The 16557-nt window shown below is 44.2% G+C and overlaps 1 protein-coding gene across 1 annotated transcript in view; it reads right to left on the bottom strand.

Annotated features, from left to right (window-relative positions):
* Positions 1-224: 224 nt before the first annotated feature.
* Positions 225-16557, bottom strand: part of LOC147111812 (L-aminoadipate-semialdehyde dehydrogenase-phosphopantetheinyl transferase-like) — a 34308-nt gene continuing 17975 nt past the window's right edge. Inside the window, exons 2-3 of the mRNA XM_085999071.1 lie at positions 3224-3301; positions 225-783 (exon numbers count right to left, since the gene is read on the bottom strand). Coding sequence (XP_085855197.1) covers positions 622-783; positions 3224-3301 — 240 coding nt within the window. The 3' untranslated portion in view covers positions 225-621. The remainder of the gene's footprint in view (positions 784-3223; positions 3302-16557) is intronic.

Here is a 16557-nt window from a genome sequence, read left to right as displayed (position 1 = left end):
ACTTCTGTAGGATATGGCAAATACCAAGAATAAAGAAGAAATCACATTGTTAGTTCTGCCAGAAAGGTTGCCTATGCAAGGTGACCGATTGCTTGTCTGGATTTCTCATACGAAATGAAATCTTACAAAGTGTTTACTGCAGCTAACCCTTCCCCAGTCCAAAATTCAGAGAAATTTGCTATGGGACATGGCTAATCTAGAGTTAAAATACTCTTCTCAGAAAATATCCTAAAATCTTGTCTACTTTATTAGCATTTCACAACACTGATGGATTTCTTCATGTATCATAAGAAACAATAGTTTAGTCCTTTGTATTCATTCAGTTGTCATCCAGACCTTTTTTTATTTGGACTGCAAAAGCACAGTTTAAAAAAAAAATAAAGCCATCAATATAACACTGTCACACTCATCATCATTAATCGCCAATCCAAAACCAACGACCCAGACAAAACCCAAAGTGCGCATCAATCATTCTGTACAATGCTTAAGAGAAGCTCTCTCTCGCTCTGAGGAAATGGAAAGAATTGATTTATTGTGTGTCATGTTTCCATCAGTTGTCCAAGCTCTGTGATTAAGGTACCCAAGTTTCACTCGACAGTTCTGCTCCTTGCAGTAATAATGTCATACAGGCATCTTATGTTGTCGACTTGGTTTTTCTTGTTTGCCGTGAAAGTTCTTCCAGTACATAGGATCTTCTGGTGCCATAGAGATGGCTGATGAGATTAGATCCTGAAAGGTCAAAAGGGCGAACTGGGATGGTTCCTGAATAATATTCTCTTGTACCTAAAGAAGTAAGAGTATTTACATTAAAGGTAGGTACAGAACAGTTTTGTGAAAAAAGTCTTGTAATACTTTGCAAATTATGTAATGTAGTATTTTACACTTGTTTACAAATAAAACACTTTAGCCCCTGAAGTGTAAGCCTTCACATGCAACATAAGACCTTGCGTGGTGAGCATAGATTGGGTTTCAGTTGTGCACCTGAGTCACTGCATAGCTGTTCATGGATGAAAAAAAGTGAGGAAAGGGAAGTTGTGTTGCCAGCCCTCAGCTTCCTTGCAAAGTATGAATTACATTAATGGAATCCCACATTAAAATTCATGTTGGACTTTCATGCAGTACAAATAATTTGGTTACTACAGTATTAAGCTTCTATGCCACTGGATTTTTCAAGCCACCGTAGGAACACCTTTTTGATCAGCCAGTATGCAGTCCATATATATATCAAACAAATGACATGTGCTGTTTGGTGGTGGCAATACTTTCATCACTTTCCCTGTGAAAAAGAGGCATAAGTTAGACAGGCACAATTTTCACTGGGTGGCAGAATTGTGAAGAGTACAGGGCATAGAAGATGACATACAAAGCTCCTCACACCAAACCTATGGTCTACATGTACACAAAGGGCTTCCAGTAATGCACAGGTTGTCTGATTATCGAAACATCATAATGCAAGTCTATGCCCATTATCCAGGAAGCACCCATGGTACCTTTATCATGTGGCAACCTATGGTACCCATGATGGATGACTGCTGGTTGACTAGAGCTATTCTGTGCAACCTTGGTCGATGACCCCACTGAGAAACACCAAGAGCAGCAGAATGTAAATACAATGAAGTATATTATCAGCATGCTTAAGCAAAGCTTCAGCTATTTGGACTGCTTAGGTGGTGTGCTTCTCTTTAGCCCTGCAGTGTCCAAAATAATCACTGTTTCCTGCATATTGCATAATCTCACTGTAGAAAGTGCAGCCATGAGGTTGCAGGATGAAAAAGGCTCACATTGCAGCAGTAGCAAAGGAGGAGGAGGAATTGGAGAAAACAGATTTGCAACCTAGAACGTTGGTGCAGCAGGTATCTGTGATACCCAGATCTGGCTTCTGCACAAGGATTGCAGATGAATGAAAGATCACAGAATGTATCCAGAAACAACATTCTGTACATTTCCATCTACTGTAGCTATTGCCAACCATGTAGCCTGCACTCCTGGTTTCACAGGAGGGCGGCCTTCTGCTCCAAAGAGGTTCACTCCTTTTTGCTGCACCTTCTGCATGAGCAACTCCAATGCATTTTCTTAAAAAAATGGGTGATTCCCTTTGTTACTTGACCACATTGCAGCACCCACAAAAAAAATCTGCAAATACAAAAAGAGGCACTCTACTTTAAGCAGCATGCTAAAATTTCTACTTCCCAGCACCCATCTCTAGGTGCGGGCAGTCTACTACAATTAGTGGTGTCAGGACGCCTCATAATTTTCATCAAGGCCAGCACTCTCCACTGCTAGCATGGGTGCACTTGCGGCATTGCCAGACGCAGCCCTGACATTGCTAACAATTTTGCAGCTTTATTGTACACATCTCAATATTACACAACAGACTATTAAAACAAAAAATAGCTCTGATTAAGTCAGGAATTTCAGTTTTACTGTCACAAATCAAATTTGCAGATACAAAGGTATTGAGGAGAAAAGTGTTTTTCCATTAGGGTCAATATTTTCTGCTTCTTCATTTAATTTCCTCATTGACCACTGACTCATGCCTCACCCTGCACTGCTTCACTTGACTGAAAAGTTACCAGTGTAGATACACCTTTCCTAACATTTCTAGTCAGTATCAAGAGCACCTTAGAAAGAGCTCCCCTTGTTATAATTTTAACGTAGCAAAATAAAACTCCTTTATTAGATTTCTTCCTCCTTGTTTTTTTGTATCTGTTCTGCATCCTTTAATAATAGGTCTTACCCATGCCCACTCCCAGTAAAACTCCAGGATATAAATCAGCACCTGGAAAAGCAGAAGGCATAGGAGCCTCAAAAATTAACCAAAGTTCAGAGTTCACAGCTGCTTGTTAAGTAGCAATACATATCTAGGAAGAGCTAAACTTTCTGTAACTTGTTCATGATTCATCTACTTTTTTTTCTTTGTTCCAGTAACATCTATACAAAATAAACAGGAGTAGAGTGTTCAGCATCACCTCTTTCACTGTCAGATGCCAAGACTGACTCATTCTACAGGAACTCTTACAAAAAGTCCACAGGTAACTTCTGAGATGTTTTGATGTTTATTAACTTTGATGCTTCTGCTACTTAAAATCATATAAATGCAACTACTTTTTTCTTCAGTTCTTTAGTACGTTTAAAGAGACAATATTAGCCAACACAGACTTGTTGGCCGAATGGCCAGTTTCTGTGCTGTAAATACTATGTAATATTAAGTAGCTATCATTACCTGTACAGGGTATTTGCCGACTGTGCCTGGTTTGCCAAGTGCAACAGCAACATGATGGCCATCATCCAGCATAGTTTCCTAGCGAACAAAATAAAGATCAAATCATTTATAATTTTGTACATACGAAAATGAAAGACATTAAACTAGATGAGTATGAATACACTGTAATGTACCCCCATTAATCCAGACAAAACCATCTCCATAAATTGAGTGTCAGAACAAATTTAAGGTAGATAATCTAATACAAAACCTGAGTGCAAAATTATGATACCAATATAGTACAACTACACTTAATCCATCCCTGCAATTTTTCATGCAGTTACATAGAATGCACAGCACAGAAACAGGCCATTCGGCCCAACTGGTCCATGTCAGTGTTTAAGTTCCACAGCTATGTTATACAAATCAACATACAAATGAATTTAGGACTAGGATATGGCAGCAAGCTGGTTAATCAAGTGAGACAGCCAGCTAAATAATCAGGGCTGGGCTGGGCTGTGGGAGGGACTGGCTAATGAGCAAGGTGGCCAAGAGGGGAAGCTGAATCTGAGTCACAATAAGATTGGCTGATGCAGCAAGGCAGTTTGGGGAATTGACAGGATTTAGGACATAATAGCAATGTGGAGAAAGGAGTGAGCAGCAACTGGAGCAGAAACAGAGACCCAAGGGTGGCAACTGACTCACCAACTGACTGCAGCACTGTCATGAAGGACAAAGAGGGATAGTGTACTACGGTCACAGTGACAAGAGGATGTCATTTGTGACTTTAATTAAGGCAGTTTCAGCTATTATCTCTCCACTGTCACTCTCAATTCCTCCATTGCCTGTACTGTCAGATTGATTTTCTGACATCCAATCCTATATGAGCCACAATTAAATCAAGTTAAACATTGGGAAGACTGAAGCCATCGTCTTCACCCTCCCCGCCTCCCATCACAAACTCTGCCCTTTTCCACTGATTCCAGCCACCGTCTCAGGTTGAACCAAACTGTTCACAATCTCTATGTCCTATTCAACCCTGAACGACCTACCCTCCCCATCATAAAGACTGCCTACTTCCTCTTCTTCTTAGGCAGTCCCTCAGAACCGAGGATGACTTGCTTCCACATTAAAAATGAGTTTGCAGGTGACTGATTAGTCCAATGCGGGACCTACAGTCTCTGTCACAGGTGGGGCAGACGGTGGTTGAAGTGGCGGGTGGGTGGGGTGCTTGGGTTGACGTGCGCTCCAGGTGCTCCCTGTGTTTAGCTTCCGCTTGCTCCCGGTGAAGAGACTCGAGGTGTTCGGCGCCTTCCCGGATGCTTCTCCTCCACTTTGTGCGTTCTTGGGCCAGGGATTCCCAGGTGTCGGTGGGGATGTTACACTTTTTCAAGGAGGCTTTGAGGGTGTCCTTGAAGCGTTTCCTCTGCCCAGCTGGGGCTCTCTTGCCGTGTCGGAGCTCCGAGTAGATCGCTTGTTTTGGGAGTCATAAGAACATAAGAAATAGGAGCAGGAGTAGGCCAATCGGCCCCTCGAGCCTGCTCCGCCATTCAATAAGATCATGGCTGATCTGATCCTAACCGCCAATCTACTATCACAGACCATCTCCTGAATCTAACAGAATTAGATGCACGAAATAGGAGCAGGATCAGGCTACACGGCCCCTGGGCCCGCTCCGCTGCCCACAGGGCCATGTCTGATCCGAACCTGGACTCATGTCCAAATTCCTGCCCGCTCCCCGTAACCCTTAATTCCCTTTACTTCTAGGAAACTGTCTATTTCTGTTTTAAATTTATGTAATGATGTAGCTTCTACAGCTTTTTGGGGCAGCATATTCCATGGACCTACCACCCTCTGAGTGAAGTAGTTCCTCCTCATCTCAGTTTTGAAAGAGCAGCCCCTTATTCTAAGACTATGCCCCATAGTTCTAGTTTCACCCATCATCGGGAACATCCTCCCCGCATCCACCCGATCCAACCCCTTCACAATCTTATATGTTTCAATAAGATCACCTCTCATTCTTCTGAACTCCAATGAGTAGAGTCCCAATCTACTCAACCTCTCCTCATATGTCCATCCCCTCATCCCTGGGATTAACCGAGTGAACCTTCCTTGTACTGACTCGAGAGCAAGTATGTCTTTCCTTAAGTATGGACACCAAAACTGTATGCAGTATTCCAGGTGCGGTCTCACCAATACCTTGTACAACTGAAGCAATACCTCCCTATTTTTATATTCTATCCCCCTAGCAATGAAAGCCAATATTCCATTGGCCTTCTTAATCACTTGCTGCACCTGTATACTAACCTTTTGAGTTTCATGCACCAGGACCCCCAGATCCCTTTGTACTTCAGTACTTTCCAGTTTCTTGCCATTAAGATAATAACTTGCTCTATGATTTTTCCTGCCAAAGTGCATAACCTCACACTTTCCAGTGTTGTATTCCATCTGCCAAATCTCTGCCCACTTACTTAGCCTGTCTATGTCCCCTTGCAGGTTTTTTATGTCCTCCTCACTCACTACTTTCCCTCCCATCTTAGTATCATCTGCAAACTTTGATATGTTACACTCGGTCCCCTCCTCCAAATCGTTAATATAGATTGTAAAGAGTTGGGGACCCAGCACTGACCCCTGCGGAACACCACTAGTTACTGATTGCCAGTCTGAGAATGAACCATTTATCCCAACTCTCTGCCTTCTGTTAGATAGCCAATCCTCTAGCCATGCCAGAATATTACCCCCAATCCCGTGATTTTTTTATCTTAAGCAATAATCTTTTATGTGGCACCTTGTCAAATGCCTTTTGGAAGTCTAAATACACTACGTCCACTGGTTCCCCTTTATCCACCCTATATGTTACTTCCTCAAAGAACTCCAGCAAATTTGTCAAACATGACTTCCCCTTCATAAAACCATGCTGACTTTGTCCTATTAAATTATGATTATCCAAATGTCCTGTTACTGTCTCCTTAATAATGGACTCCAAAATTTTACCTACCACAGATGTTAGGCTAACCGGTCTATAGTTTCCAGCCTTCTGTCTACTGCCCTTTTTAAATAAGGGTGTTACATTAGAAGTTTTCCAGTCTGCCGGGACCTTTGCTGAGTCCAGGGAGTTTTGGAAAATTATTACCAATGCATCCACAATCCCTACCACCACTTCACTCAAGACCCTAGGATGTAAGCCATCAGGTCCAGGTGATTTATCCGCCTTGAGTCCCATTATTTACCGAGTACCACTTCCTTAGTGATTTTGATTGTGTTTAGCTCCTCCCCCCCTATAGCCCCCTGTTTGTCCAGTGTTGGGATATTCTTAGTGTCCTTTACTGTAAAGACTGATACAAAATATTCATTCAGTGTTTTTGCCACCTCCATATTTCCCACCATTAATTTCCCAGTCCCATCCTCTAAGAGACCAACATTTACTTTAGCCACCCTTTTTCTTTTTATATAACTATAAAAACTCTTAATATCTGTTTTTATATTTTTTGCTAATTTACTTTCATAATCTATCTTCCCTTTCTTAATCAATCTTTTTGTTATTTTTTGCTGTCTTTTAAAGTTTTCCCAATCCTCTATCCTCCCACTAGATTTGGCTACCTTATATGCCCTTGTTTTTAGTCGAATACTATCCTTAATTTCTTTACTTAGCCACGGATGGCTGTCTTTTCTTTTACACCCTTTTCTTCTCAGTGGAATATATTTTTCTTGGAAGTTGTAAAATAACTCCTTAAATGTACACCACTGATCGTGTATCGTCTTACCCTTTAATCTATTTTCCCAATCCACTCTACTCAATTCCGCTCTCATACCTTCATAGTCTCCTTTATTCAAGCTTAGCACGCTTGTTTGAGATCCAACCTTCTCACCCTCTAATTGAATATGGAATTCAACCATGTTATGGTCACTCATTCCAAGGGGATCCTTTACTAGGACATTTTTAATTAATCCTGTCTCGTTACAGAGGACCTGGTCTAAAGTTGCTTGCCCCCTGGTCGGTTCAGTTACATACTGCTCAAGAAACCCATCCCTAATACACTCAATGAACTCATCCTCAAGGCAGCCCTGCCCAATTTGATTTGTCCAATTAATATGATAGTTAAAATCCCCCATAATTATAGATGTTCCCTTATTACAAGCCTCAACTATTTCCTGATTGATACTCCGTCCAACAGAGTTGCAACTGTTCGGAGGCCTATAGACTACGCCCACTAGTGTTTTTTTCCCCTTATTATTCCTTACCTCCACCCAAACTGTTTCATTATCCTGATCTTTTGACCCAATATCATTTCTCTGTATTACAGTGATTCCTTCCTTTATTAACATAGCCACCCCACCTCCCCTTCCTTCCTGCCTGTCCTTCCTGATCATTAAATAACCTGGTATGTTTAATTCCCAGGCATTGTCACCCTGCAGCCATGTTTCTGTAATGGCCACAAGATCATACCCATATGTAGTTATTTGTGCCATTAACTCGTCTATTTTGTTACGAATGCTACGTGCATTCAGATAGAGAACTTTCAAATATGTTTTGTGACACTTAGTTCCTGCTTTTGCCCTTTTTATTACTTTACCTTTTACTCCATACCTTCTGCCCCTTCCTGACGCGCTCTGGTTTTTAATTTCCCCACTGCTACCTAAGTCTATGACCTTCTCTGTTGTCATTTTTATTATTTGCTCTCGAGGAACCTCCCCCCCACTAGTTAGTTTAAAGCCCTCTCTACAGACCTAGTTATATGATCCGCCAGAACTCTAGTCCCAGCACTGGCCAAGTGAAGCCCGTCCCAACGGAACAGCTCCCTCCTGCCCCAGTACTGGTGCCAGTGTCCCAGGAAGCAAAACCCATTTCTCCTACACCAGTCTTTGAGCCACGCATTTAACTCTCTAATTTTATTTGTCCTAGCCAAATTCGCTCGTGGCTCAGGTAATAATCCAGAGATTATTACCCTTGTGGTTCTGCTTTTTAATTTGACCCCTAGCTGCTCATACTCCTTTAACAGAACCGGCTTCCTAGTCCTATCTACGTCGTTTGTACCAACATGGACCACGACAACTGGATCCACCCCCTCCCACTGCAAGTTTCTTTCCAGCCCAGAGGAGATGTCCTTAACCCTGGCATCGGGTAGGCAACACAGCCTTCGGGACTCTCGCTCTCGGCTGCAGAGAACTCTATCTATCCCCCTAATAATACTATCCCCTACCACTACAACATTTCTATTTACTCCCCCCTCTTGAATGGCCCCCCATTCCACGGTGCTGTGGCCAGGTTGCTCATCCTCCCTGCAGTCCCTGCTCCCGTCCCCACAGTGAGTAAGAACCTCGAACCTGTTGGACAAGAGCAAGGGCTGCGGCTCCTCCAGCTCTACCTCCTGGATCCCCGTACCTGCCTCACTCGTAGTCACACCGTCCTGTCCCTGACCATGGGCCACATCTGAATTAATTAACTTCATAGGTGTGACCACCTCCTGATACACAGAGTCCAGGTACTTCTCCCCCTCCCTGATGTGTCGCAGTGTCTGAAGCTCAGACTCCAGCTCATCAACACGGAGCTGGAGTTCCTGTAGCAGCAGACACTTGTCACAGACGTAATCACCGTGAGCCTCAATGGGGTTCACCGGCTCCCACATCTCGCAACAGTAACACATCACCTGCTCCATTCTATGTAATTAATTAAATTTTTTATTGTTAGTTATGGACACCCTCTGCCTGATTTTAGATGCTAGTATCCCCTTTAATTAATTGGATTTAAATTAAATCAATCCCTCTAGTTACACCAGTTAAATGGTTTACCAACAGTCACTCTGCACCAGAAAGGCCTTATTAACTCTAACCCACAGAGTTAAAGTTTGAAAAGAGCACCTAACACCCCACTTACCCAAACTCAGAGCACTCTTTGATGACTCGCACTCAGTGCTTGCTCGCACTAGGACTGGTCTTTTTATACTGTTTGTTTGTTTACAGCCAAATGAGTCACCCCTGCTGATTGGTTAGAAAACTGGTTTCCACTGCCTGCTGTGCCAATTTACTCCTACTGCAGTGTAACCTTGTTTTACTCTTCTTAAACCAACAGAATCCCAAATATTTAACTTTTCCCCTTTACTTAAACTGCTTAAGTAATCTTATCAAGAATGATTTAAAGAGAAATAACAATTAAAGAACTCTCACACTTACCCAAACTCAGAGCACTCTTTGATGAGTCTCGTATCGGGCATGCGGACAATGTGACCTATCCATCGGAGCTGATCGAGCGTGGTCAAAGCTTCGATGCTGGGGATGTTGGCCTGAGCAAGAACACGGACGTTGGTGCGCCTATCCTGCCAATGGATTTGCAGGATCTTGCGGAGGCAGCATTGGTGGTACCTCTCCAGTGCTTTGAGGTGCCTGCTGTACATGGTCCATGTCTCTGAGGCATACAGCAGGGCGGGTATCACTGCTGCTCTGTAGACCATGAGCTTAGTGCTGGGTTTGAGTTCCTGGTCTTCAAACACTCTCTTCCTCAGGCGACCGAAGGCTGCACTGGCACACTGAAGGCGGTGTTGGACTTCGTCGTCGACGTTTGCCCTTGTTGACAGTAGGCTCCCGAGGTATGGAAAGTGGTCCACGTTGTCCAAGACCTTGTCATGGATTTTGATAATCGGGGGGCAGTACTGTGTGGCGGGGGCAGGTTGGTAGAGGACCTTTGTCTTACGGATGTTTAGTGTAAGGCCCATGCTCTTGTCCGCTTCGGTGAAGGTGTTGACGATGGTTTGGAGTTCGACCTCCGAGTGAGCGCAGACGCAAGCGTCGTCTGCATACTGTAATTCAACGTCTAACCCTACTTCCATGTCTAACATTACTCACCTCAGCCCATTTGCTGAAACTCTTACCCATGCTTCTGTCAACTCCACACTCACCTATTCCCATGCTCTTTTGATTGGCCTCCTATCCTCCACACTCTGTAAACTTCAGCTTATCCAAAACTCTGCTGCCAATATTCTATCTCACACCAAGTCCCGCTTACCTCTTACTCCCATCCGTACTAACCCTAACTGGCTTCCGGTCTCACACCTCAAATTTAAATTTCTCATCCTGGTTTTTAAATCTCTTCATGGTCTTGCCCCATCTCATCTCTGTAACCTCCTCCAGCCCTATAAAATCCCTCAGGACTCTCTGATCCTCCCATTCTGGCCTGTTGTCCATCCCCCTCCCTTTGCCTCAGCAATGATGGCCATGCCTTCGGCCGTCTGTGTGACACACTCTGGAATTTGCTCTCAATTCCCTCTCCCACTCCTCTTTAAAGTCCTCTCTTATACACTCTGAATATCTCCTTTTTTAGCTCAGCATCCATTTTTATCTGATTATACTTCTGTGAAGCACCTTGGGACAGTTTTCTGTGTTAAAAGCACTAAATAGATGCAATTTGTTATTATAGTAAATATTTAAAAAGTTACTCAAAGCAAATTAAGCTTTGCATGTTCAATTATCCCTTTTGCATAGAATGGAATGACATGTATGGGAGGGTTGAGACTCCCAAATGATAATACAGTTTTATGTGGGATTGCTATTTGCCATTGATATTTAAACATCTGAGAATGCAAAAGCACAAGAAGATATAAAAACAGAAAATGCTGGAAATACTCAGCAGGTCAGGCAGCATCTGTGGAGAGAGAAACAGTTAACGTTTCAGGTTGATGACCCTTCGTCAGAACTGGAAAAAGCTGGAGATGGATCAGGTTTTTAAGCAAGTGTAGGGGCAGGGAAATCCCACCGACTCCCACAGCTACCTGGACTACACTTCCTCCCACCCCGCTTCCTGTAAGGACTCTATTCCATTCTCCCAGTTTCTCCGTCTCCGCCGCATCTGCTCTGACGATGCCACCTTCCATACTAGTGCTTCCAACATATCTTCCTTTTTCCTCAACCGAGATTCCCCTCTACTGTGGTTGACACCGCCCTTGACCGTGTCCGTTCTATTTCCTGCTCTTTTGCTCTCACCCCTTCCCCTCCCTCCCGGAACCATGATAGGGTTCCCCTTGTCCTCAGCTTTCACCCCACCAGTCTCCACATTCAACGGATCATCCTCTACCATTTCCGCCACGGCGTTATCCCACCACCAAACACATCTTCCCCTCACCTCCCCTTTCAGCATTCCGAAAGGACCACTCCCTCCGCGACACCCTGGTCCACTCCTCTCTCACCCCCAACACCCCTTTTACCTCCTCCCTTCCCACTGTCCAGGGCCCCAAACACTCCTTCGAGGTGAAACAGCGATTTACTTGTACTCCTTGCAATTTAGTATACTGTATTTGCTGCTCATGATGCGGTCTCCTCTACATTGGGGAGACCAAACGCAGATTGGGTGACCGCTTTGCGGAACACCTCCGTTCAGTCCGTCAGGGTGACCCCGAGCTTCCGGTCGCCTGTCACTTTAATTCGCCGCTCCACTCCCACTCTGACCTCTCCGTCCTCGGCCTCTTACACTGTCCCAACGAAGCTCAACGTAAGCTCGAGGAACAGCACCTCATCTTTCGATTCGGCACTTTACAGCCTTCTGGACTCAACATCGATTTTAACAATTTCAGACCATAACCTCTACCCCTATCTTTTTTTTCCATTTTTTTTCTCTCTCACACGGCAGCTGTCTTTCATCCTGCTATCGCCATTTACACTTCATCTAGAGCATCTTTTGTTTCTTAACTTGTCCCATTACCATCTCCTTTTGCCTTACACTATCATCCCTTTTGTCTCTTAATCTCTCCTGCCTTCCGTCCTATCACAGACCTTCCCTTTTGTTCTTTCCTCCCCTCCCCCCTTTCCCTGCCCTTACCCTTGTTTAAAAACCTGTTCCATCTCCAACTTTTTCCAGTTCTGACAAAGGGTCATCGACCTGAAACGTTAACTCTGTTTCTCTCTCCACAGATGCTGCCTGACCTGCTGAGTATTTCCAGCTTTTTCTGTTTTTATTTCAGGTTTCCAGCATCCGCAGTATTTTGCTTTTGTACACATGATGATATATCCTGACTGAAATTCTTCTTATTTTCATCCCTCTCTTTTTAGCCATACATCAACACTGGCCAAGACGGACTACAGGTGACTTACTGTCATTAGAATACATTTATTAGTAGAAAACAATTGTGTGATTCAAATGGTGCTATGCAACCAAAGACTTCAGTGGTGCTGAGAAAAATAATGCAATAGAATTGTAGCTGCAAGATTTCTTTCCACAATTAACTGCAGTTTTTTGAAAATGAAAACAATGACAAAAATTACTCATACACTTTGTTCCAAACCACAATCCTAGACACATTTCTCATAATAGAATAGCTTGTTTACTTCTTAAATTCTGATCAGTTTATTATAAAATGACCAAGCTTCTGAATGTTTTTACAAGTACAATGCTGAATTCCTTTAAAAATCAAACATTAATGAAACCTTTATTGCAGATAAGGCCATCTCTGACCATTTCCTTGTATCGCTCTCCACCCACATCCCCCTTCCACCCACCTCCCCCCAACCCTACTTCCTTCTGTGTCTGCCCCTGGAAAAAACTCTCTTCCAACTGCACTTATGAAATCCCAACTGTCCAGCCTCTGGCACTCCATTCACCATGACATTTCTGCAGCTATCGATCTGCTCAACCACACCCTCACCACTATCTTTGATGCCCTAGTCCCTACTAAAACAATTACCCTCTCTCACCCTGGCCGTTCCCCCTGGTACGGTTCTCATCTTCGCTCCCTTAAGTCCAAGGGATGCAGACTCGAACGGATATGGCGGACAACCGGTTTAGCCAGTCACCGCCAGATCTGGCTGGACCACGTAAAGCACTATTGGGCCCAGCTCTCGTCTGCCAAAATTTCTCACTATTCCAGGATCATTCTGGAATGCAAAGATAAACCCCAGCTCCTATTCTCTACTGCTAACCGTCTTCTTAAACCCATCTCCCCTGTCTCCTCCACCCTCACCTCCGACAACAAGTGTGAGGAGCTCATGGACTTCTTTGTCGCTAAGATTGAGACCATCCGTTCAGCTGCCTCTGCCACTTCCCTTCCTTCCCCTAGCCCACTGGGCCAAACGTCCTCTAAGGTTTCCCTCTGTCCCAGCCCTGAACTCACATCTTTCTCCAGTTTCTCCCCGATCTCCTCATGACCTCTCTGCGCTCATCTTGCCCATGAGACCCACTTCCTGCTCCCTCGACCCTATTCCCACCAAACTGCTGACCACCCAACTTCCTTTTCTGGCTCCCATGTTAGCTGATATTGTTAACGGTTCTCTCTCCTCAGGTACTGTCCCCCTCTCCCTCAAATCTGCCGTCATCACCTCCTCCTCAAAAAACCAAACCTTGATCCTTCTGTCCTTGCAAACTACCGCCCCATCTCCAACCTCCCTTTCCTCTCCAAAGTCCTTGAACGTGTTGTTGCCTCCCAAATCCATGCCCATCTTTCCCGCAATTCCATGTTTGAATCCCTCCAATCAGGTTTCCGTCCTTGCCACAGTACCGAAACGGCTCTCATCAAAGTCACGAATGACATCCTTTGTGGCTGTGACAAAGGTAAACTATCCCTCCTCATCCATCTTGACATGTCTGCAGCCTTTGACACGGTTGACCACTCCATCCTTCTCCAACGCCTCTCCATTGTCGTCCAGCTGGGTGGGACTGCACTCGCCTGGTTCCATTCTTATCTATCTAATCGTAACCAGAGAATCACCTGCAATGGCTTCTCTTCCCACTCCCACATCGTTACCTCTGATGTCCCCCAAGGATCTATCCTTGGCCCCTTCCTATTTCTCACCTACATGTTGCCCCTTGGCGACATCATTCGAAAACACAGCATCAATTTCCACATGTATTTCTCTCTTTTTCCAAACTTAAATTTTGTGGTTTATAGTTTCTAGGTTCTCTGTTGTGTAGCGGGGACTGCTGGTAAACAAGGGCCCTTGAGTATATCATTTAATTGTAGTGTAATTGGTGGGATTGATTTGATTTAATTTAATTTGAATTAATTAAAGGGTAAGTCATGGCAGCACAGCTCGGCGCCGTGGTATGCTCCTCCTGCACTATGTGGGAAATCAGGGACACTTCCTGTGTCCCTGACGACCATGTGTGCAGGAAGTATATCCAGCTGCAGCTACTGGCAGACCGCATTGCGGCTACTGGAGCTGCGAATGGATACATGCTGGAGCATTCGCGATGCTGAGGATGTCGTGGATATCACGTTTAATGAGTTTATCACACCGCAGGTAAAGGCTGCACAGGCAGAGTAGTAGGCGCAGACAGGTAGTGCAGGGGTCTCCGGTGGCCATCCCCCTCTCAAACAGATATACCACTTTGGATATTGTTGGGGGAGATGGCTTATTCTGGAGGAAGACAGCAGCAGCCAACTTCCTGGCACCATGGGTGATTCTACTGCACAGGACGGGAGGAAAAAGAGTGGGAGAGCTACAGTAATAGGGGATGCTATTGTAAGGGGAATAGATAGGCGTTTCTGCGGCCACAAACGAGACTCCAGGATGGTATGTTGCCTCCTTGGTGCAAGGGTCAAAGATGTCTCGGAACGGCTGCAGAGCATTTTGGAAGGGGAGGGTGAACAGCCAGTTGTCATGGTGCATATAGGTACCAACGATATAGGTAAAAACTGGGATGAGGTCCTAAAAGCTGAATATAGGGAGTTAGGAGGTAAATTAAAAAATAGGACCTCAAAGTTAGTAATCTCAGGATTGCTACCAGTGCCACGTGCTGATCAGAGTAGAAATAGAAGGATATTTCAGATGAATACGTGGCTAGAGGAATGGTGCAAGGGGGAGGGATTCAAATTCCTGGGACATTGGAACCGGTTCTGGGGGAGGTAGAACCAGTACAAACTGGACGGTTTGCACCTGGGCAGGACCGGGACTGATGTCCTAGGGGGAGTGTTTGCTAGTGCTGTGGGGGAGGGTTTAAACAAAAATGGCAGGGGGTTGGGAACCTGTGCAGGGAGACAGAAGAAAGGGAAACAAGGATAGAAGCAAAAGACAGGAAGGAGAAAAGCAAAAGTGGCAGTCAGAGAAATCAAGGGTTTAAATCAAATATGGCCACAGTAAATAATAATTCTAAAAGGTCTAAGAGTGTTAAAAAAAACAAGCCTGAAGGCTCTGTGTCTTAATGCAAGGAGCATTCGTAATAAGGTGGATGAATTTGCTGCACAAATAGATGTAAACGGATGTGATATGATTGGGATTACGGAAACATGGCTCCAGGGTGACCAAGGCTGGGAACTCAACATCCAGGGGTATTCAATATTCAGGAAAGACAGGCAAAAAGGAAATGGAGGTGGGGTAGCATTGCTGGTTAAAGAGTGATTAACACAATTGTAAGGAAGGATATTAGCACTGATGATGTGGAATCTGTATGGGTAGAGCTGGGAAATACCAAAGGGGCAGAAAACGTTAGTGAGAGTTGTATACAGACCCCCAAACAGTGCTGCGGAGGTTGGGGATGGCATTAAACGGGAAATTAGAGACACGTGCAATAAGGGCACAGCAGTTATCATGGGTGACTTTAATCTACATATAGATTGGGCTAACCAAATTCGTAACAATACTGTGGAGGAGGAATTCCTGGAGTGTATACGGGATGGTTTCCTGGACCAATATGTCGAGGATCCAACTAGAGATCAGGCCATCTTAGATTGGGTATTATGTAATGAGAAAGGATTAATTAGCAATCTTGTTGTGCGAGGCCCCTTGGGGCAGAGCGATCATATATGATAGAATTCTTCATTAAGATGGAGTGTGAAGTATTTGAATCAGAGACTAGGGTCCTGAATTTAAATAAAGGAAACTACGATGGTATGAGGCACGAGTTGGGTAGGATTGATTGGGGAATGTTACTCAAAGGGTCGACGGTGGATAGGCAATGGCAAACATTTAAAGATCGCATGGATGAACGACAGAATTTGTTCATCCCCGTTTGGCATGAAAATGAAACAAAAAAGGTGATTCAACCGTAGCTAACAAGGGAAATTAGGGATAGCATAAGATCCAAGGAGAGGACATATACATTGGCCAGAAAAAGCAGTAAACCTGAGGGTTGGGAGCAGTTTAGGATTCAGCAAAGGAGGAAAAAGGGATTAATTAAGATGGGGAAAATAGAGTATGAGAGTAAGCTTTCAGGGAACATAAAAACTGACTGTAAAAGCTTCTATAGATATGTGAAGAGCAAAAGATTGGTGAAGTCAAGCATAGGTCCCTTGCAGTCAGAATCAGGGGAATTTATAATGGGGAACAAAGAAATGGCAGACCAATTATATACATACTGTGGTTCTGTCTTCACAAAGGAGGACACAAATTACATTCCAGAGATGTCGGGGAACATAGGGTCTAATGAGAGGGAGGAA

This window comes from Somniosus microcephalus, chromosome 10 (assembly GCF_052327205.1).
Source record: "Somniosus microcephalus isolate GS21.2 chromosome 10, FLI_Smic_1.0, whole genome shotgun sequence".
Classification (NCBI taxonomy): Eukaryota; Metazoa; Chordata; class Chondrichthyes; order Squaliformes; family Somniosidae; genus Somniosus; species Somniosus microcephalus.
This window is presented reverse-complemented; position numbering and strand designations above follow the sequence as displayed.